Genomic DNA, 22458 nt, shown 5'->3' with positions numbered 1-22458 from the left:
CTCCCTAAACATATTACAAAAATCTCACATATACACAGAATGTTATGTATATGTCGGTATGTATATTAATAGAAAGAGTAAAGTAATTAAAAAAGTAGGAGAAAATGTAATTACTTTAAAAAGGTTGGTATTTATGTTATTTATATTTAAAAAAAAAAAAGCAAAAAATGAGAAGCTGGGTATCCCAGTTTTTTATTTTTTACATTAAAATTCTTTTAGATTTGATTAAAATATTTCTTTTTTTAGTCTTTATATTTTCCTGCAATTTCAACAATATTCTGAACTTATAACCCTTAAATATAGCGGTGTGTATTGATTGGTTCGGTTTGATTTTATATATTATCGATTCGATTTATCGATTTTCGATTTTTAAATATGCTAAACCAATAACCAAATCAATAAGATATTTTTTGTTTGATACTCTCTTGATGAGAGCTGCGCGTCCACCACCATGTTTGGTTCAAGAAAAAGCATAGGAAGATAGAAGTGAGACAAATATTACAATAACTTGGACAAGTACCTAAAACGCTTCACTTTTACTTCCTCGGTGAAATTGAACCATGGAAATGATATCATGGAGAAACGTACCCCAACGTCTCAAGTAAGGCTATTCATAAAACAAAATCAAAGAGTCACTACAGGAAAAGGCCTTCATTTAGCTTATGGGAAAAAGTAATTTCCTTCGGTAAATTCTTTTTTTTTTGGTTTCCACTCTATGTCTAATACCTACATTGAAAATCCGACTGGATCGCACACTGCAGGGCCTATTCTGAGGATGACGCTTCCAACAAAAATCTTTTCATACTTAAAACTCGAACCTAAAACCTCTGATTAAAGATGAAATAGTCCCATCACTGTACTGCACCACAACCCATGCTGGTTCCGGCACCATATTACTTAAACAAATTGTTGTCAAATACTTACTACTTGAAAAAGATGGTCAAAACATATCGTCATAAACAATCCTACGCTTTCTACGAAAACATGTCATCAACTTTTATACTTCAAGGATTCTTTTTAAACTTACTAAAAATTACACAAATACACAACTTATATTTTCAATATTATAAAAAAAATCTCAATTCCCTAAACATATTATAAAAACCTCAACATATACACAGAATGCTATGTATATATCGGTTATGTTATGTATATTAATAGGGAGAGAGAGTAAAGTAATTAAAAAAGAAGGAGAAAGTGTAATTACTTTTAAAAGGTTGGTATTTATGCTATTTATACTTAAATTTATGCATACTATTCCTCTTAAGTCCGCTGTAAAGTTATCTGACACTATGGGTGTGCAAAAATCGAACCGACCAATAAATCGAACCGATAAAAATGTTATTAGGTTAACGATTTTTTATTGGTTTTATAAAAAAATTTATTGGATAAACGGTTCGATTTCGATTTTAGTTTATTGGGTTATCGGTTTAACCGATAACCCAATAAGGATACACTATATTATTGTTTTATATCTATTTATGTTATATATATAAATATCTCTCTATATCTATCTATCTATCTATATTGATAGATATGTGTATGCATATATATTATATGCACTACTTATTCATAATTCAGTGATTCACAAAGTATTAATCTATTTAGGACAACAAAGACACAATATGAAGCTCGACTATTATCGTATTGAAAAGCTTGAAGCATTTATAGATTCCAACAATAAAGATTTAATTTTTTTTCTAACTAACATTCAATTCAAGTTTGAAGATTCTTGTAAACTAAAATGCATTGCGTAGAATTTTGACGGTAACTAAGATTTCATTTTTTTATGTTAGTCATTACTATTTCTATTTTATAAGAGTTTTCTTATTGGTTAAACCGAAAACCAAACCATTAAGAACCAAAAACCGATAAGAAAATATCTTATTGGTTGATTATTGATTTTCCATATTCAAAAACTGAAAACCGATAAACCGAACTAATAACACATGAAATCGAACCGAACCGAACCGAACTGATCGATGAACACCCCTATCTGGCACACATAGGATCGTCGCAATTGTATCGAGAGGGGGAAGGGGGAGCAACTCTACACAAAAAGAGAAAAGCATAGTCGTAAATGCAATCAATATGGAATGTTGAACTTGCGAAGCAGCATCAAACTTGCAGTTATTCCACATAAAAAACAAACAAACAACCTATGTTAAAACCTAAACAAAGAAAAAAGATCATGAACAATTACAACCATTCCAAACTTCATAAACTTGACACACACAGCAGACAACCATAAGCAGAAAGAAAGCACTGAAAACCACCAAACTCGTGTTCCAAAAGGTGCATGCCAACACATCAAGGCCATCTCACAAGTACTCAAACACCTCTGCACCTTCAACTTATTCACGAAGCCTTTTCCGAATCTGCATCATGAGGAAAGCTTAGGAATTAGCGACAACATCCAGAATAACGAGTGAAAGCATGATTGATGTTTATTTAATGGAAGGAGGGGGAGTTATTTAGATGATACTAAATCTAAGAGCAGATAGAATGGCCTGTTTTTGTCGAGTCTTTTTCCACAGAGAACTAAGTAGGATGATTATTCATATGAATTTTGTCATAAACAAGACAACTCAAATATTCGATGAAAAGGAAGCACACACAACACCAGCCTTCACTTTCATCAAGAAAACAAGAAATAATCATTGCTTAGCTACATTTGGTGGTAACCACAGTTTAAGAATAAGGCACTCAAGAATAACATGTACAAAATTCAAATCCATAAATTGAAAATTAAACCAAATGGAAATGCTCTTAAAGAAAGAATTACTCGCTTAGTTCATCAAACAACTTCCAAAAAATAGCACAAGAAGTGTCCCATTAGTAATGAATACCACTACGAGGACCAAATTGCTTGTTGTTGTTGGGCATGTTTCATGTAATATCAACACATGTACTCTCTTACGAAAGTTAAAACAATATTTACTAAATTAACCATGTTGAAATGCATTCTCCTAATTTTTTTTCCCACGAATCGAAATGCAGCTAATGGTTGTGCATCATCTACTGGTCTGGTAATAAGTTTACATGACATGTATACCAGCTCAGAAAAGAGAACTGCACGAGATAGAAAACAATAAAGAAAATAGAAGCAGATCATCAAACTGAAACAAATAGCCGAAAATTGTATACCACGACAGCTTCACAGTTGATAAGTAATACTAACTAATATCTATCAATTACGCCAAAACCCAAACAACTAATTCCATAGGCCAAAAGAGGAGAATTACTCAAACCCTGCTCAGAGGCTACAACCCCACAAAAAATTCTCCCAAAACAAATGCACTACTTACAACTAGCTTAATTGATTGAAATATCAAACTAGACTCAGACCGCTTCCACATATCTAAAAGTACACAAAAGAAATCAAAGGTTCAAACTGATCATCACGGTACTCCTTTGATCAAAACTAACTTACATAACTAAACAAAGACCACAAATAATCAATGTCTACTTGCAAACGTATATATACCTGCAGTTTTATCGGCGGCGTCATGGTATACAGGTTCCTCCTCAGGCACAGGATGAAGCACATCGCTCACTGATACAACCGAACCTTCATTGCCAGCACTACCATCTCTATCATCAGGATATCTAACAACAACAACAGGACAAACACAATGATGCACACAATAATCACTTACACTACCAAGCATCCCTCCTTTCGGGCTACGCCTCGATGCACCAAACCCTCTACTCCCCATAATAACAGCACTCAAACCTAACCTCTCAACTTCCAAACACAGCCTTTCCTTCATATCATGATCCTTCACAATATGAATTCTAAACGGTATATTTGCCTCAACAAGTGGCTGTGCTAAATCATTGGACTTGGTAGTAGTAAAATTATCAAAATCATCTTCCAATTTCTGCTGTGATTCTTCATTTGGAGGATCGATAGAGACATCAATAGCGCCCCAATCAGCACCGTAAAGTACGGAGGTTGGACGGACGTGAAGGAGAATAACGGCGTCACCTGGACGGAGGTAATTTTGTACGGCCCATTTGACGGCGTAAGCACTTTCGTCGCTAAGATCAACGGCGATAGCGACTTTACGATTGTCACCGGAAGGGAAACGAGGAGATGCCGGTTGATGAGTGATCGCCGTTAATGGACAGTTGGATTCAGCTGGTGGCTTTTTTGGTGATGACGTCATGATAATGAATGCAAAGAGATTAACACGAAGTAGGTATATTGGTGATCTCCGAATCCGATGCCTCTGTCGGTGGGTGTTCTTCTATATCGTTGAAAATGGTAGTATTTGGGAAGAAGAAAGGCTACTACAGGAAATAGCTGGGAATGGAGTCTTCTGGAAACTTTATTTTCTGTTTTGGTAACAAGAAATGGTCAATATGTTGACTTTTGCCTAATTCTATCCAATACTAGTACTCCCCCGTGTTGCCATTTTATTTTTGATTCGTTCCAAAAAAAAATTTGAAAATCGATCAGGTGCTGGGGAGCGGCTTAGTGTGGGTCATTAGGATTGTTAGGGCAGTTTGGGTGGTCAAACGATCGAAACGGAGCGAATGAAGCCATTTTGGGGTCAAATCGGTATGCTATAACCCACGATTTGTGGGGTGGGCTCGAGGTCCGATTGAATTTTGGGCTGAAAATCGACCGGGCTATCCTAGGGAGGCTGAGGAGTGACCTAGTATGGACCATTGGGGTCTCAAGGCGGTTTGGATGGTCAAATCGATGTGATATATACCCCATGATTTGTGGGGTGGGCCCAAAGTCCGGGTGAATCTTACCCTATTTGATAACTATTTAATAGTATTATTCTCATTTTATTCTTAGTGAGTCCCACTTATTAAGAAAATACAATAAAAAAGTAAACATTAAAAGTAACTTTAAAAGGGATAGTTTTGTAAATTTCACAAATTCATCACTTATTTCTTAAAACTAAAAATTATATAAACTCAAATCTTATGTTTCATTTATTACAAAAAATCTCACCTCCCCAAACATATTACATTTATCCAACTTTTTTATTTTCTCTCTCCTAAATTATATATACATAGAAACCTTTTTTTACTTTCACCATTTCTCCCCCAAAAGTATGGCTACAATCAAGCGACTATTTTTAAGTTTGAAATCAATCGTGTATCTGTGCAACTCTTAGTCAAGAGTATTCAATTTCAACTTAATCTTCTACAATTTCAACTGAATCTTCTTTTAACATTCTTTTTATTTAATTTATGAGGATTGTTAAAAAAAAATTCATTACATAGTAGAAATTTTCGAGAATTTTCAAAGAAGATATGGTTGCATGTTTTGATTAACTAATTTTATGGGTTTCGACTTTACCAAATTATAGTTTAATTATCTGCATTTAAAAAACATTTCATTATATAGTAGAAATTTTTGAGAATTTTCAAAAAAGATATTGTTGCATGTTTTGATTAACTAATTTTATGGGTTTTTACTTTACCAAATTATAGTTTAATTATCTATATTTTTCTTCTTTTTTTTTTAAATCGTCTATTTGAAGTAATAAAGTAACAACTTAGTACTTAGTTAATGCAGGATTCTCCTTCGTTTAGTTTAGGATTAACTCAGTTAGATAATACCGAGACAACAAATTCGATAGTTGATTTTATTCCCGGAGTTATTTGATTATGAGGAACCTAACTTTGATGAAAACAAATCAAAAAATCTTAACACCCCCATCGAGATGAAAAAGATTATTAAAGCATCAATTTCAAGGTCGAAAAAATAAATTGAAGAATCATCAAGAAAATTTTTAAAAAAAAAAGGGCAATGATCAGCCTCGTTTACCAAAGGTATTTCATCTATTATCATATTTTTTTGTTATTGTTATATTGTGTTTTTTGAAACTGATAATTAACTGCTGTGATTGTTTTTTGAGGTTATGAAGTTACGTATAGAAATTGGACGTACAAATACAAAATTACTCTGTGTATATATTCTGCATATACATTTTTATTGATGTTATTGGTTTGAATACATTGATATTTGTAGTTCATATACATATGTGGTTACTGCTTGTATCTATTAGTAAGTATGTATGTGTTGTACACATACATTATTCCTTTCATGTTGTTGAACATATACATAAGTTCTATTATGTGTGTTTTGTGTACTGTGTTTTGATGCATTGGATTTTTACATATGCATATGTAAATCATATATATATATATGTATGAGTTGTGTCTTGTTGTGTATTGTGTTTTTGAGGTAATGAATATTACATTATGTATGTGTAAAACATATACATAAGAGTTCTATTTTTCATTTTGTTGTGTCTTGTTGTGTACATATACATTTAACATATGTATATTTAGTAAATATACATATGTTATCATGTGTTTAAGATTATGAATGGTACCTATGTATATTTTTAACATATACATGTCTTATATATGTTGTTATGTGTGTAATGAAATATCTTGTTTATATTCATGATTTTTTATGTATTGTTCATAAATGAGTCTATGTGTTAGATGTTGTTAGATGTGTAATGAAATGACTAGTTATTATGTGCAGTATATGTTTTGACCATATAGACTCACATATTATGTGTTCTTCATTTTCAATAGGGTATGAAATACCAGATAAAAAATGTTCTTGCGCATTCTTTGCATTTTGATAGTTATTGCAACCGCGTATTTGATTCAGATATAAAGAATTGTGCTGGTGAAGAATCTAACAATATTTTTTGTCAAATAATCTTTGGGTCACCCTAGTGTAATTTTCAGGGTCAAATTTTCAAATGTATACTTATGCTTGAGATAGAGCAAGAAAATTCGGATGAAATTCACGTTTACGTGCAGGGAACCATTCTCAAGTTTACTATCATTGAGTTTGCTTTAATAGCTGGACTTAAATGTACTGGGAACACTGAGGAACACCTGTATACTCAATCATCTAAGTTCGTATTAATGGCGAAGTATTTTTCAAATTTCAAAAATTCTGTCAAAAGATGTATTTTTGTACAGCAATTCAAGGCGAAAAATTTCGACAACAATACCGATGCTTTGAACATGTCCATCCTATACTTTATTCATACCTTTTTGTTTTCACAAATATACGATGCTAGTATTAGCAGATCGGACTTTGTAATGGTGGAAGATGACAGGTACGAACAATTCCCATGGGGGAAGGCTTCTTTTCAAAATTGATTGCAACATGGAGACAAGATTTTTTTGTTGAAAAACAGTTATATTCTATTGGGGGGATGCCTCATGTGTTGAATGTTTAAATGTATGAATGTTGTTCTGAGGTAGACAGTACTATAGCTGAGCGCGTCGGTAATGTAATTCCAAGAATTTTTAACTGAAAAGTAGTTTGGATTAAGGTTATGTATGAGAAGTTCATGGTCGGTATGTTCAGCAAGGTAAACATTTAGTACTATATTTCGAGTTAATTTATTTCACTCTGCTGACTTTTCGGTGAATCTTAATGTAGCCATTTTTATGCTTAAGAGTTTGTATACACTAATTTACGGCCAACTCATGAAAAAGTGAAAAGGCTTGATTTGTCAATGATCGACGACATTGAATTAAATGATGATGAATCTGCCTTCTCACATGATACTTATCTAGACCGCAGTGGTAAAAAGCACGTTTTCAACATACATACTCAATCGGAAATGGACCATCAAGGTTTTGAGGATTTCAATACTGTCCCATCACCTGAAATCCTAAAAAAGGCAGGTCTGAGTACTAATGCATCAGCATCGCAACCTACGAAGAAGATGAGGGCAGTCCAATTTGATGCTACAACTATTCCTATGCAAGATAGTGAGAAAACTCCATCGTCTGTTTCAGGAAAAAATATGCCAATAGATCAATTACGAACTTTTGATTCAGAGCGTGTTGATGCACCAACGATAACTCTATCATCATCCGACAAGTCAGCTCATCAGGACAATTCTGATCAAAAGTGGAATGAGATGAAGTTGTTCTTAAAGTCTTATGTAAGTTTCTGCATATAGTAAACACTATGTACAATTAAATTGTGGAAACATTAAAAAATTTGTTATCCTTTTATATGTAAGTTGACCAAAAATTCACCTTTCTTCACAAACTAACGGTTAAACAACATAAAGAATCAAGGGTCAAAAGAGATAAACAACACGTTGAACTAATGAGCATGCTGAAACACATCAAACACACCGATGAGAAGGTAAATTAAATTGGTTTTACGTTTCACAATTAATGATTTTGTATTTAATTATTGAATTATATTTGTGCCATTGTCATTTTTCTGGTTTATTTTTTATTTTTGAAATTTTCTTCTATAATATTGATATACATCATAAATTGTTGAAAGAATTTTTTATTTTAATTTCATTCAACAATATTCGAAGTCATCATCCGACCTCTGTTTACCGGTGAATGACACGTACTCTACTTTTCATATCCAACTTCTTGTAGATATTTTTTCACTCTTAGATCAGCGTTTTCAATCTTTGCCATTAGGTAGTCAAAATTTTCTTTTCGATAAGCCTTACCCATTGAATAATACAAATCACTAATACTTTCTTTGCTTTTTCGAAAGTAACCATAAACATTTTTTCAGAGATGTCAAATGCATGCAAGGTGTGGGACATTTGGATATACAATACTAACCGCTTTGATGATACTTTCGTTACGATCAGAGAAGCCACACATGTTGTCACGTTCTCCAAAAGTAACTTTGAACTGGTTGAAAAATCAGGACCATGAGCTGTCATTTTTCGTATCCATAACCCCGTACGCAAGTGGTAATATGCATCCTATGTTACGTATAAACTATATTAATAAAAGTCAACATAAAAATTTTAAATATTGATAATTTATCAAAACTAATTTGTTATACAACATCAAATTTTTATCATGAAATACAAATCTGAACAAATAAAAGAAGAAAATACCCATACCTGCACCGTCCAATGTACTTGCTGAGAGAAAAGTCCCTTGATATGGTCCACTTAAATGCACACCATCAACAACTACAATGGATCTGCAAAACTCAAAACCCCTTATCATTGAATGCAACACTATAAAAAGATACGTAAATCGATTATCCCACGACTTACGCATTTCAATGTGTGAATTTGGATACACATTATTCAACATATACATGTATCTCGACATCTGTCTATAACCATCAATCGGACCACCCCCAAGCATCGCTATGGCGCACCCTTTTGCATGTCATGCCTTCATATGGTTTATATCACACCATATACAATTTTTATTTCTTCCATGATGTCTGTCGGTGTGTGCTTTCTCTTATGGTTAACTAATTTAGGAGCCGTGAAGTCACACACAAAAGCAGTAGTCGCCAGAATATTCTTCAGAACCCCATCACTCAAACGACATGAATGTTCTAGATTAAATCTTCTGATGATAAAAACATCTAATTTTTTTTATAGCTAGATGCTTTCAATGTCCATTTACAATCTTCATTGTAACATCGGAGGACATAGCTGCAATAGGTATTAACATATACTATAATAAGTTTCTGTGGTAATTTATATGTTCTTAACATTTTAATGTTATTAATCAGGTATACTTTAACAAAATCAGAAAAAATATATATACAATACACCTAACTTTTTTTGAATGTAAAACACTTTTATATAACACAGGACATAATAAAATTGATTTTATTCCACAATTACAAAATATAGATTATTTATATGTTATAAGTTAAAATTTTAAAAATGGTTATGCATATAAAATCTCTCATATATTTTAACTGTTTATACAAAAAAACATATACATAAGAAATACTATGTATATGTTACACCTTAAACATTACATTAGCTTCTGAAACTTCTTTTTTCGATTGTTCTGCTACTACAACACTACATTAACATAAACAAAGAATATAGAATGTTTATGTAAACTTTCAATCAATCACTTCATGTGACATAAAATTGCAATTTATTTTTCAATTCAGTTCAGAACAAATTCAATTCATAAAAAACATCAACATAACTAACATAACATAATCTATACAGTTTACAAAAAAATCTTTCAAACACAATAAAATAAACGTATTACCTTTTTTTGTCGGAACGTTTAGTTCTGCAATTGAATCCATGTGTCATAACATATTTTGACATCACAGAAACGAGCGTCTTTTTATCCTTATACATCTGTTTCACCTTTACATCAATACTCTTGCTATCACAAATCAGATTATCAACTTCGAATTTCGGAACATACAACGCATATTGATTATGCGTCTCTGCAACAGCGAGAGCCATAGTGTCTGATTCAACAACCTCCACGCAAACAACAACTCCTGTATCTCTACCAAACTGTATGTCATTGAAAGACTTATCAATTGTTGATATGCACAACGGATATATCATGAATGCTGGTTGAGCTTTCTTCAACTCGACATACAACCGTACTCCATTGTCATTACGGATATGAAAAGGTGAAGCATTGCCGTCGACTACATAACGTACATCAATATTTTTTTGCACTTCATCAATGTTTAATTCGGTAGCGATTGACGAAATCAACCTCAAATAACTTATTGGTTCCGCAACAACTATCCCTTCGCTTTTATAATTTACATATTCTATTTCTGTTCTCCATTGACCAGCATACCTCAAAATAATAGCAATATTCATCTTCTTGAATTCGAATTCAAATTTTTTTCTTCAAAACAATCAACAAAAACAGTGACTCGACTTTTTTTTGTGTGTGAATTTCGTATTATTTGTTTTCTAGAAATCAAATACAATTTTTTTTCTTCAACAGGATCAACAAAATCAGTGATTCTTCTTTTACGTCTGTGTGAATTTCGTATGATTTTGTTTTTAATGTATTTGATTAATTCAAAATTTAAAAATCAGAAGTTATTACATAATTTAAGGAATGCAGTAATTCACTTAATTAATTTGTTGACTTAAAAGCGTCCTTGAAGGAAGGAATCCGTTATTTTCTTTTTCTACGCCAGTAACAATATCACATATACATAGGATGCTATGTATATTAATCGTATCCTATGTATATTAAAAGGGAGAGAGAGTAAAGTAATTTAAAAAGTGGGAGAGAGTGTACTTACTTATAAATAGTTGGTATTTGTGTTTTTTATACTAATTTTGTAAATTTTACAAAATTCATTACTTATTTCTTAAACTTAATGCTCGATTAAATAGCGACTCATAAAATTGAATGAAGGTAGTACTACATTACACTTTGTATTATACACTATTTTATCTCAAAATTAAATCCACAACTAGTGTTGTGCTTTTTTATAAGGGAATTCTTCTAGGTACACCATTTGCTTAATCTTATCTTCTAATACTAGTAGTACATTACACGGATTATACACTATTAATCTCAAAATTAAATTCATTAGTATACTAATATCGTATTTAAAAAAAAATAATTTATTTTGACTAGATAAGAAATTTTTTAAGAAAATAAATCATGTGATCTTAAATTTAAAACATATTATTATTTTTAAACTGACTAAAAAAATAGGAGTCATTCTTTTTGAAATAGAGTAATTACTTTTATAATGAAAAAAATTTAAATATATCCCTAAACTTTTAAAAACGATATGAAAATACTGTTTGTTATACTTTTAAACTGATAATTCTTTTACCATCATACTTATGGATCATATATACCCCTTAGCTTTTAGAAAATGATACTCCATATAAATATCATTTGTTGCACATTTAGCTTGTCAATGCCCTTATTGTCACTGTGCATATATACCCATTACCTAAAAAATACATCGCATTATCATTGTGCATATATACCCATATCCAAAAATTTAAAATCAACTCATATCATATTATTTTGCCCGCATTAAATTCTACTAAAACTTTTGACCTACAATTCTTTCTACCAAAAGACCATCACCATTATTTCTTCATTTCACTCATCCTCAACGAAGAATGAGGATCTTTTGGTAAAAATAATTACGGGTTAAATTTTTATTTGAATCTAACATTGATAAAATAATATTATATGGGTGGAATTTAAAATTTAAAAATCAGGTGCATGTATAGTAATGATGCTATGTGTCTCTTCAAATAAGTTAATATGATAAAAAAAAATATGACATTAATGACATTGACAAGCTAAAAGAATAACGAACGATATTTGTATGTTATTTTAGAAAGTTCGGGAATATGGACCGGAGGACTATCAATGCTTCTTGAAATACTTTCTTCGTTATTTTTACTTGTCACTTTTTGACATGACACATTTATTAAAAAAATAATTATTGATGTAATTATTTTACCATACCATCCACTCTATTAAATGATGTGTAGAGTAATGTCTTGAATATAATTTATAATTAATGCTAAATGTAAGATTTGACTTTTTTTTTTTTTTTTGGTCTATTCTTGATATTTTAAGGGTGACAAGTGGAAATAAAAATTTAATTAAGAAAATAAATGACAAGCAAGCGAGCGGAGGAAATTGAAAACAAATAGGAATAGGAAATGCCAAAGAAAAAAGAAAAACATAAATGAATAAGGACACGGATTCTCCCCCCAAAAAGAGAAAAATAGCAGCCACGTGTACCAACATTTTGTCACCGTCAGTCACTATAAAATCAACCCGACGACAGCAACTGACCCGGTTGGATAATCCAGTTAATTTCAATTTTCATCTAGATCTTCATAGGGGTTTTTCTTTTCTCTCCCCCAATCTTCCCCCAAATTCAGCTTGAGTTACAATTAGGGTTTTCCGAAGATGCCGCAGAGACACTCCAAGAACAACAACGATCTCGCTTTCTTCACGTACGATGAGAAACGAAAGTTAGGTTACGGAACACAGAAGGAGAGGCTGGGTAAAGACTCAATTAAGCCTTTCGATTCTTGTTGCCTCTGCTTAAAACCCTTCATTGATCCATTGTGTTGCCAAAAAGGACATGTCTTTTGCAAAGAGTGCATTCTTGAATGCCTTTTGTCCCAGAAAAAGGATATCCACAGGTGCCTATTTTTTGTCTTTGTAGATTTGCAAAAAGATTTTTTATTTGAAGTGCCTAGTATAGTTGTAATATTGCTCCAGTAGTTTCTGGTAATTCGATTTCTGTTAGTATATGTTGTTGCTTGTACTTCGATTATCATATTATTTTGTTGTAATTAATGTCCTGATACTATTGCTACTTCTTTTTATGGAATCCTTTGGATGGTTTTTCCTTGAGCCGAGGGTCTACCGGAAATAACCTCCCTATCCTTGAGGTAGGAGTAAGGTCTGCTACACTCTAACCCTCCCAAAATCCCACTTGTGGGATTATTCTGGGTATGTTGTTGTTCGTGTTCTTGCTTATGTTGTGTTTGGTATGATATACGTCTTGGTTTGCCCTTACTTAAATCCTTTGGCTAGCTTAGGTGTATCTCAGTTACTTTGTTGTGTTTCTCAATTTTGTGTCCAGGTTTGTAAATTTGTGCTTGTGAGTAATGTGTCAGCTAAGATAATGGCAGTATGTGTGGTTATTTATTGAAGAGTAATGTGTTGGAGGGTGGCTTTAAGTTAAATTTCCTTAATAGATTGAAAAGTGGAACTGTGGTAATTGGTCTCCAAGGCAGTGAGGTGGGTATTTTGGAAGGATAATTTCCAAAATTAGCATCTACAAGGGCCATATCTAGTACTTTCAGCTGTTTGACACCAAAACAGAGAACATCTTATTGGTTAAGGGGCTCCTCTTTTATGTCCTTAATACAACTAGTTAGGATTAGATGGAATTGTCTTAGGTTCTTGTAAAGTGCTTATGAAGAGAACCTTGGGATATGCTTTAGTCTACGTTGTGGTCGTGAAATTTACTTTCGAACACGCTATATCATCTATCGGGATTTGGTTTAGAGGCAAATCTGCCCCAGAACTTGTGGACAGGATACTTGACTTGCAAACAATACTTGTAGCCCCATGGTTAACATGAAAAATGTTGGTGTTCGATTCTTCTGACGAGGCTAGAGTCTCCTCCACTACCAAACTGCAATAATCTGATGTGGTTAGTTTTAAGAAGGGTACTGTCATTTTTCAGCTTCTTCTTTAATGTTGTTCTTTAATATTACCAAAATATTAATATGCAAGTACAACAACTACGACTCAATACCAAGCAGGGGATTTGGCTATATGAATCCTCACAGTCCATGTGACCCTCTTAAGCTCATCTCAGTCCAGTAATATGCAAGTCAAAAAAAAAGGAAAAAGAAATAGGATAACACTGAATTTTCATGAGGCACTTTAATATTTGCCTTCCATTTATTATCCAAATCCAATTTTGTGTCCCATAAAGTGGTGGATGAAATGAAAGAGTATTAGTTAAGCTAGCTAATAAGGAATTCTTCATACCAACTTGTGAAATACTTTTTTGGAATCCCTTTCAAGTGAAAACTGCAGCCTTTCTGAGTATGTAGTTACCTATTGTTAAGTTGCAATGCATGTCGTTAGTTACTTCTATTAACAAAACAGTTGTCTGCATTCCACCTGGTAGGATAACGTTGCCTAATTCATCTGCCAATCTTGCTTCAAGCTTGTATTTCTCTTGAAAAAGAGAAATGGGCAGTGAGTAGTGGAAAGGAGTGGGATTTGGTGACATTCTTGTTTGTAATCTTAGAATCATCCTTCGAGAAATTTTATTTGAGAAGCTGTTACTTTGTCTTGCAGAAAGTTAGCTGCTCATACTGGTCAGCAGAAGCAAGAAAAAGAAGATGAAGAGGAGAGGTTGATGCTGCAGAAAGCCAGGGAGCTTGATGCATTTGATCAACAAAATCATGGTCCAGTTCCGCAATACAACGATAAGAACTACAGCAGAGACAAGAATGGATTCCATGGGGCCAACAGCGTGAAAGCAACTTCTTATGAGGAGGAAGCACTTAGAACCATGAAAGCATTTTGGTTGCCCTCGGCAACACCAGATGCACCTGCTAAAGTGGAAGCCCCATCCACAAGCACAATTTGTCCTGAAGGGAAGGAAAAAATTAAGATGAAAAACCTTTTCCCTATACACTTTACTGAAGATACCAGTGCACAAAAGAAACACAAGTCTCTTGACAAGAGTTTCATATGTCCCAGTTGCAAGGTCACACTCACCAATACTTTGTCACTTGTAGCACTTAGTACTTGTGGACATGTCTTCTGCAAGAAATGTGCAGGGAAATTCGTGGCTGTTGACAAGGTTTGTGTGGTCTGTGACAAACCATGTAAAGATAGAAATCTGGTGAACTTGGAGAAGGGTGGAACAGGATTTGCTGGCCATGGAGATAATCTTGAAGCAAAAGACTTCAAACACTTGGGCAGTGGAAGCGGGTTGGGCCTGGTGAGGCCTGCCATGAAGACATAGCTTGCAGTATATCAGTTTGCTCATTAGAAATAGTGGGGCTTGGTTGTGGTGTATTGTAATACGGTATGGCATCTTCTACCCGGACAACTGAGTATTTTCCTTCGTCGTGTTTATTCAACTATAGCTCTGCGAACGCAATGTAACTTATAGCCTTTCCAATTCAAAAGGGTTTTATTTAATTTGATGATAATTGATTGGAACTCGTTCCTCAACTGCTGCTTTCGTTCGTTTGCCACTTCTTTTTTAGGTACAATGCCCCATTCATCCTTGGAGCTGGATGGAGCTAATCAGTTTCAAGTCAACTTCGTTTGTTAAGGGCTGATACTTGTTCTGTAATACACTCTTGTCAACTCAAATTTAAACTATTTTTTCGTTTTTAGCAGTTAACACTTCTCCAATGGGTTTGGGGAAGTGAGGGATTTGAAAGTTGTGGATCTAGCTTTTGGTTGCCTTCCAACGCATGCCAACAATTTATATATAGAGGGTCATATTACTAAGCTTTAAGTTCCAGAATTTTGTGTAGTTTGATTGGTTCATTGAATGCTTTGGTTCACTCATTTGTTGGTTGCACCTCTTTGGACCTTTAATTGATTGCTTCAAAAATTACAAAATCCTTTTATCCTGAATTTCTTGAAACTCATTCCATCTTTATTTCAAATCAAATTTTGTCAACAACATTTAGTACTAAAGCAAATAAAATGAAATCCGGCCGACCATAATGCATTAAAAAAGTAGAAATTTTTTATTCAATGGATTTTGTGAACATCATTAACTAAATTTGTTTCTTAAAAAGTTACATCATTTGAGTTCATACTCCACGGACCACCAGCAATTAAATCAAATGAAAGAAAGTAGGTTGAACATGAAAGTGTCAATTTTGAACTGCTCAAATTGTTTAATAGTAATACAAAATGGTATATTATTAAACAAAATCCGAAAGCAAAGTATGGAGGATAAACACATTCTCCTAGTCGACCACAACAAAATAGAATAGTATGGTCAATTGGTCCATTTATAAGTGACCTTTTTGGCACTAGGGGTAAATAATGGTCAAATTGTTGCAACTTTTGGTAGTAGTATATATAAAAAAAGGTTTATAATTCACGTGCAATAGTTGAGGGTGTTTCATCTGAATCTTATCCAAAACAGACAACTAATAGTCATTGTCCAATGTCCACTAGGCCACTTTGGTTCCTACCACTGCTTTTGCTTTTTTTTTTTTTTTTTTTTATAAAAATATAAAAATCATATGAGTAAATCAACTTGGACTTGATCAAGAATCATTTCCAATCTTTGAAAGGGTAAAAAGTGAAAAAGCATTTTGATTTCTAAAAGTTGTTTTTGGTTCTCCTACATTATTATATTGTGAGTGAACCATCTCCACAACTTAAATTATTGGTGCTTAAAAAACAGAAGTCCGAACCTATTTGTTTATAAGTACTGAACTGTTCTATCTAAGTTTGCTTTTATTATTATTTTGTGACCGAGAAAATGTGTGTTATATGATACTCCCTCAGTCTCAATTTATTTTCTTTACTTTTTTTATAGTTTTTATTAAAAAAATATCTTTTTTTCTTTTATGATAATTTTTAAATTTCAACTTTTAACGTGATATGTTTAAGACCATAAAATAAAATAACATCTTGATACATTCTACGTATCCTTAGTTTAATACAACAAAATTAAAAACTTACTTTACTTTTTAAAATTTCGTGTATAGTTTATCACACAAACAAATTAAGTGCATAGTTTGTACCCACCACCATATTATATAATTTATTTATGCCCACCTAACGTATTATAGATATTATTAGTAGGCTTATTATGGGCTAATTCATGAATTAAATCATGGGTTAGTTCAATGGAACAATTTATGCTTAGCTATTCCCTGTTTGAACTTAAACTATTGAGTCACGCTCTTTAAACGATATGAGAATAATTTTTTCTAGTAGGAAAACTCTTAACCAATTACATAACTTCAATGAGACAGTCTTGTGTATACGCATTTTAAAATGTAATTTCCTTAACTATTAAATTGTTCAAGAAAACTCCTTCCCGTTTGTTTAATTAAAATGTTATGATAAAGGAAGATTTGCATAAGAAAATATGCTTGATTTTGAGAAAGTGAAAACTCATGATCGATCAAGAATCTAAGGATCCGTTTAAAATAACCATAAATATTATTTGTCATTTGGTCATGAAAATTATAAATTCAACTTAAAGTTGTATTTTAAATTTGAAAAACAACTTACATATAATCTATTTATCAGCTCATTTTTCACTTTTTAAGTCGTAACGTAACCTTTGGACGAAATTTTGGTATGTATACTATCAACACCAAAAATAGAAATGACTTGTAGAAAACGATAAATTGGAGTGAGGCTTTTTGCAACAAAAATGTAGAAGGCTTTAGGAATTGTGGCAGGTTGTATTACGTGAAAGGATGATTTACTTGTCAAAACTGTTTGTGTTTTGTTTGCTTTCTGCTCTCTATACCTTTCAGTTTCACCTTTACAGCCATTTTAGGCAGAAACAAAGATTGCTTACTTAACTGGAGATTCACAATAGAGTTTTTTCATTTCCCTCTAGTTGAGGTCATCTTGTTTGAAAAGGAAAGCCACGGATTTAAGATTTAAAATTTAAAATTTATGTGTCTTTCGGAAACAATCTCTCTATCCATGATTGACGTACACGGTATCCTTTCCAGATAGACATAGAAATAATTTCTCTATCTATGATCTGCGTACACTCTATCCTTTTCAGATTTCACTTGTGTAAATGCACTAGGTTGTTGCGTTCTGTTTATTATAGATATTGTTATGAACCAATTATCCCACCTTGAAAAAAATACAGAAATGCTAATGGATTTATAGACCAAATGGGTTCTCCATCTATCAAATTAGTTTTTTGGGTTGGGATATCCCATTTGATTTATAACATTGGTTCTCTTGTTGAGAGTCCCATGTGTGGGGCCGTGACTCGGAGTGATGGCCTGTGAACCCAAGAGGGGAGCCAGCCGTGACCAACAAGGATCAATTTACGCGTGGAGCCGCGACTCAGAGTGGTGGCTTGTGTGCCAAGAGTGGTGGCCTGGACCTAAGATAGGTGTCAATGAGGTCGTTTGTTCTCAAACGGAAATGATTGTTATGAACCAATTATACCACATTAAAAAAAATAGAGAAATGTTAATGGGTTTAAAGACCAAATTGGTTCTCCCGTTTGGTTTATAATAGATACATATTCTTTTTTATATACATAATTACTCATAAAATTTGTTTCAATCATGATAAATTTGATCGAACTCGTTGTGTTTATCCTCTTTAGAGATGCAGTCCATTTCAGAGGCGGATTCAAGATTCAGACTCTCTGGGTGCCAAATAAACTTATCGACAGTGACGGAGCAGTGGCGGAGTCAGACTTTTGGTTAAGGGTGTTCATATTTTCCCTTGGGCAAAGAACTGTTTAAAAAATAAAGAAAATAAAGCAATGCTGCACCAGCCAAGGTTCAAACCCGGATTGTTGATGCAGAAATACACACTCTTGACCACTGGACTATGCTTCTCTAGCTTGTCAAGGGTGTGCAATAACATGTAAATAACCATAAATATCTATATTTAACCTATATACTCAAAAAAAAATTCCAACGAAGGGTGTTCATCTGACCACCCTTCGTTGGTTGTGGCTCCGCCACTGGGGCGAAGTCATCTTCGATGAAGGGTGGTCAGATGCATACCCTTAGTTGAAAAATTATGTAGTGAATAGAGGTTAAATGTTAAACATAATGAGTGTATATTTAATTTTGCACACTCTTAACACAACCGAGAATAAAATTTGCACATCCTTCGATGAATTTCTAACTCCGCCACTGCTTATCGATTAAATTATTTATTTTTTGATATATAGGACAATTAACCAACTAATTAATTAAAAAATAATAATAATAAAATGACAAAACTTGATCTTTCAATAATATTACTAATATCATAATATACTATTCATAGAAAATAATTTTCAAAAACAAATATTGTAAATCGAGATCGAACACACGACCTATGGACAACAAAAGTGCCACTTTGCCACTTGCACTAGATAATGCTATGGCAAGATAAGTGACAAATTTAATATTTAACTATATCAATATTAAAAAAATAAATCCTGCAAATTGGGATCGAACGCACGACCTATGGGCAACAAAAATAATGTTATGCCACTTGCACTAGATAATGGTTTGGTAATATGGGTGACAAATTTAATATTTGACTATATCAATATATATATATATATATATATATATATATATATATATATACCTATATATATAAAGTTTTCATCAAAATTTGCGGATGACATGCCACCCCAACGACAATGAATAGATCCGCCCCGGATCCATTTGGTATGGAATTAGCTCGATAGGTCGCTTAATAATGTATCGATGGCTCCATAGATGAAGAAGGTGACAAGAACAACTAAATTAAATGTGTGTAATGTGTTTCTTTGAATAATGTAAAATTCTTGAATGTTAAAAAAAATAAAAATTCTCCATTTATTTTTACTTGTCATTAATATTCTTACTGTATTTTTAGTTTTACTTATCACTTTTGACATATCAAGAAAAGTAAACTTTTTTTTTTCTATTTTACCCTTAATATTAATTGTCTTTTCTCCAAATTAATTTCAAGACACAAATCACAATATACATATTATTTAATAGGGGTAATATGATAAAGTAATTATGTAATTAATTATTTTTCTTAATGAATATCAACAACAACAACAACAAACCCAGTGTATTCCCACATAGTGGGGTTTGGAGAGGGAAGATGTACGCAGTCCATACCACTACCTCCGGAGAAGTAGAAAGACTGTTTTCTATAGACCCCGGCTCAAGACAAAGAATAATAAAAAAATCCGTAATAAAGAATGGAATAAGATGACATAACATAAATACAACACCCATAAGGAACAGTAAACAAAGAATAGTAAACAAATTTGTAATAAAACATGAAACAAGATGGCAAAACAAGAATAATACACCCACCAAGTAATGTCATATACAAATGACCCAAACTGGATCTAACCTTTTATCCTAATTCATGTCCTCCAGATCTTCCTATCTAGGGTCATGTTCTCAGTAAGCTGTAACTGTTTCATGTCCCGCCTAATCACCTCTCTCCAGTATTTCTTCGGCCTATCCCTACCCCGCCTAAAACCATCCAAAGAAAACCTCTCACAGCTACGAATCGGGGCATTCGTGCCCCTCCACATCACGTGTCCGAACCATCTCAATCGGACTTCCTGCATCTTGTCCTTCACCGAAGCCATTCCAACCTTCTCCCGGATAGTCTCATTCCGAACTCTATCACCCCTAGTAAGCCCACACATCCAACGCAGCATCCGCATTTTCACCACCTTCAATTTTTAAATGTGGGAGTTGTTGATTGACAAACACTCTACTCCATACAATATGGTCGGACGGACTGCCACTCTTTAGAATTTACCTTTAAACTTAGGCGGCACCTTCTTATCACATAGTACCCTCGAGGCGAGCTTCCACTTCATCCATCCCGTCCCAATACGGTGGGAGATATCCTCGTCAATCTCACCATTTCCCTGAATCATGGACCCGAAATACTTAAAACTATCTTTCTTATACACAACCTGGGAATCCAACCTTATATCAAGCTAAAACATGACAAGTAAAATCGAGCCAGGAAACAGAGCTCTATAAATTTCGATTATCTTCCCATCCTCGTCCAAACAAATCAAATATAAAAGATAAGAATTATGCAATCACCAGTCACAACCAACACAATTATTTGAATATACAAGTTAATTCATTATTGATAATATTCCTGATCCCACTTTCATGTATAGACAAAATTTACAATCAAACTTTATCTCAAAAAGTTCCAGTGATAAATTATTGATGTAACAAAATACATAACCAAGGAATAAAAGAACATTTAATTGATGAGAAATAATGATTGTGACCTCAATAATAATCTAATTAATTAGCACAACGCCCACCAAGCCATATTATTTATAATACAATTAATACAGCTAATAGTAGGTGCAATGTAGGCTGGCTCACAATTCGCACTTAAGTCAACCCCTTTAACTTACAATTTTTTTTTTATTCTCATATTCAAGTTGTCCAAAAGTTTTAATCAACAATTCATTATAAATGATCCAAAATTCTAAGTTAGGCGAATATAAATTTATTAAATTTTATATATTATATGTATAGTTCACCAAAAAAAAAAAAAGAAGTACAGGCAATCGTAATACAGTAGCATGACAAAATTTTAACTATCTAAATCATCAATAAATTAAGTTCGCCGATTATATTGTTGACTTCATGCAATAAACAAAAAAAAAAACATGATAACAAGACTAAATAAATTCCCTTGTTAATCCAACATAATCACATGATGTATTAATTCGTTTTGACTGAATGCATTGAGAAATTCATAAAATTTTCAGTAGATTTTATTTAGGTAGTTGAACATATAATAAAATATTTTTTTTAGATACTTTCGCCTCAAATTTTGAATATTCTTTCATATGTATCTCAAGCACTCATTATAATCACATAAAATATACCACTTCCTTTAATTATACTTTACAACTTATTGAGTCTATTGTGAATAATTAAAGAAAGTGATATATGTTTAGGTAAATAATTATTTACGCAATGAAAATTTGGAAACACGAGTAGAAATTTTAGCGAAAAATTCTTAACAAAAATACCTTATAGTGTATATTTAAATAATTAAATGTTTAATTGAAGTAGTTGCAAATGAAACTTATGTGTATTCAACTTCTATTTTTCCTATCATTGGTGAATTATGTAAATAAATATTTTGAAATATACTAAAATAAAAGGGAAGAAGAGAGAGACCTATAAATATAAGAGAATTTTATTTTCTTCTATTTTAACGTGTTTTTACAATATAGAATAAAATATCTTTTATAGGTAATAATATGTGAAAAAAATATACTATGTGAAAATACATTCACAAATTTTACACATCCAATAATATGTGTAGCTACAATAGTATAGTACATGAACATCTACCAATATTTACAATATGAATGTGGGTCAAATTAATATGATCCCTGTCCAAAAATGACACAAATAAATCATGGAAAAATGTTGG

At 32.6% G+C, this 22458-nt stretch overlaps 2 protein-coding genes across 3 annotated transcripts; one reads left to right on the top strand and one right to left on the bottom strand.

Moving 5' to 3' along the window:
- Positions 1 to 2077: 2077 nt before the first annotated feature.
- Positions 2078 to 4408, bottom strand: LOC107859495 (universal stress protein PHOS32). The gene is made up of 2 exons (XM_016704535.2): positions 3488 to 4408; positions 2078 to 2378 (listed from the first exon to the last, which is right to left on the bottom strand). The coding sequence occupies exons 1-2, from the start codon at positions 4170 to 4172 to the stop codon at positions 2359 to 2361; spliced, it is 705 nt and encodes a 234-aa protein (XP_016560021.2). The 5' UTR covers positions 4173 to 4408; the 3' UTR covers positions 2078 to 2358.
- A 7988-nt stretch (positions 4409 to 12396) lies between these two features.
- Positions 12397 to 15855, top strand: LOC107859494 (E3 ubiquitin-protein ligase CSU1). Of its 2 annotated transcripts, XR_007052384.1 has the most exons (3): positions 12583 to 12941; positions 14623 to 15361; positions 15546 to 15855. XR_007052384.1 is itself a non-coding variant. In XM_016704534.2 (2 exons), exons 1-2 carry the CDS (start codon positions 12703 to 12705, stop codon positions 15296 to 15298), a joined length of 915 nt encoding a protein of 304 aa, XP_016560020.1. In that variant the 5' UTR covers positions 12397 to 12702; the 3' UTR covers positions 15299 to 15498. The 2 variants fall into 2 exon arrangements, 1 of the variants encoding a protein (XP_016560020.1); XM_016704534.2 differs by lacking the exon at positions 15546 to 15855 and having other exon boundaries at positions 12397 to 12941; positions 14623 to 15498.
- Positions 15856 to 22458: the final 6603 nt, after the last annotated feature.

This window comes from Capsicum annuum, chromosome 2, assembly GCF_002878395.1.
Source record: "Capsicum annuum cultivar UCD-10X-F1 chromosome 2, UCD10Xv1.1, whole genome shotgun sequence".
Taxonomy (NCBI): domain Eukaryota; kingdom Viridiplantae; phylum Streptophyta; class Magnoliopsida; order Solanales; family Solanaceae; genus Capsicum; species Capsicum annuum.
Note: the sequence above shows the minus strand (reverse complement) of the source record. Positions and strands in the feature narration are given on the sequence as shown.

Bases quoted from the DNA above. Each gene is read 5' to 3' on its own strand.
- LOC107859495 (XM_016704535.2), bottom strand. From the start codon at position 4,172: ATGACGTCATCACCAAAAAAGCCACCAGCTGAATCCAACTGTCCATTA. The intron at 2,379-3,487 runs GTATATATACGT...CTCATGATGCAG, and splicing joins CGCCGCCGATAAAACTGCAG to ATTCGGAAAAGGCTTCGTGA.
- LOC107859494 (XM_016704534.2), top strand. From the start codon at position 12,703: ATGCCGCAGAGACACTCCAAGAACAACAACGATCTCGCTTTCTTCACG. The intron at 12,942-14,622 runs GTGCCTATTTTT...TTTGTCTTGCAG, and splicing joins CAGAAAAAGGATATCCACAG to AAAGTTAGCTGCTCATACTG.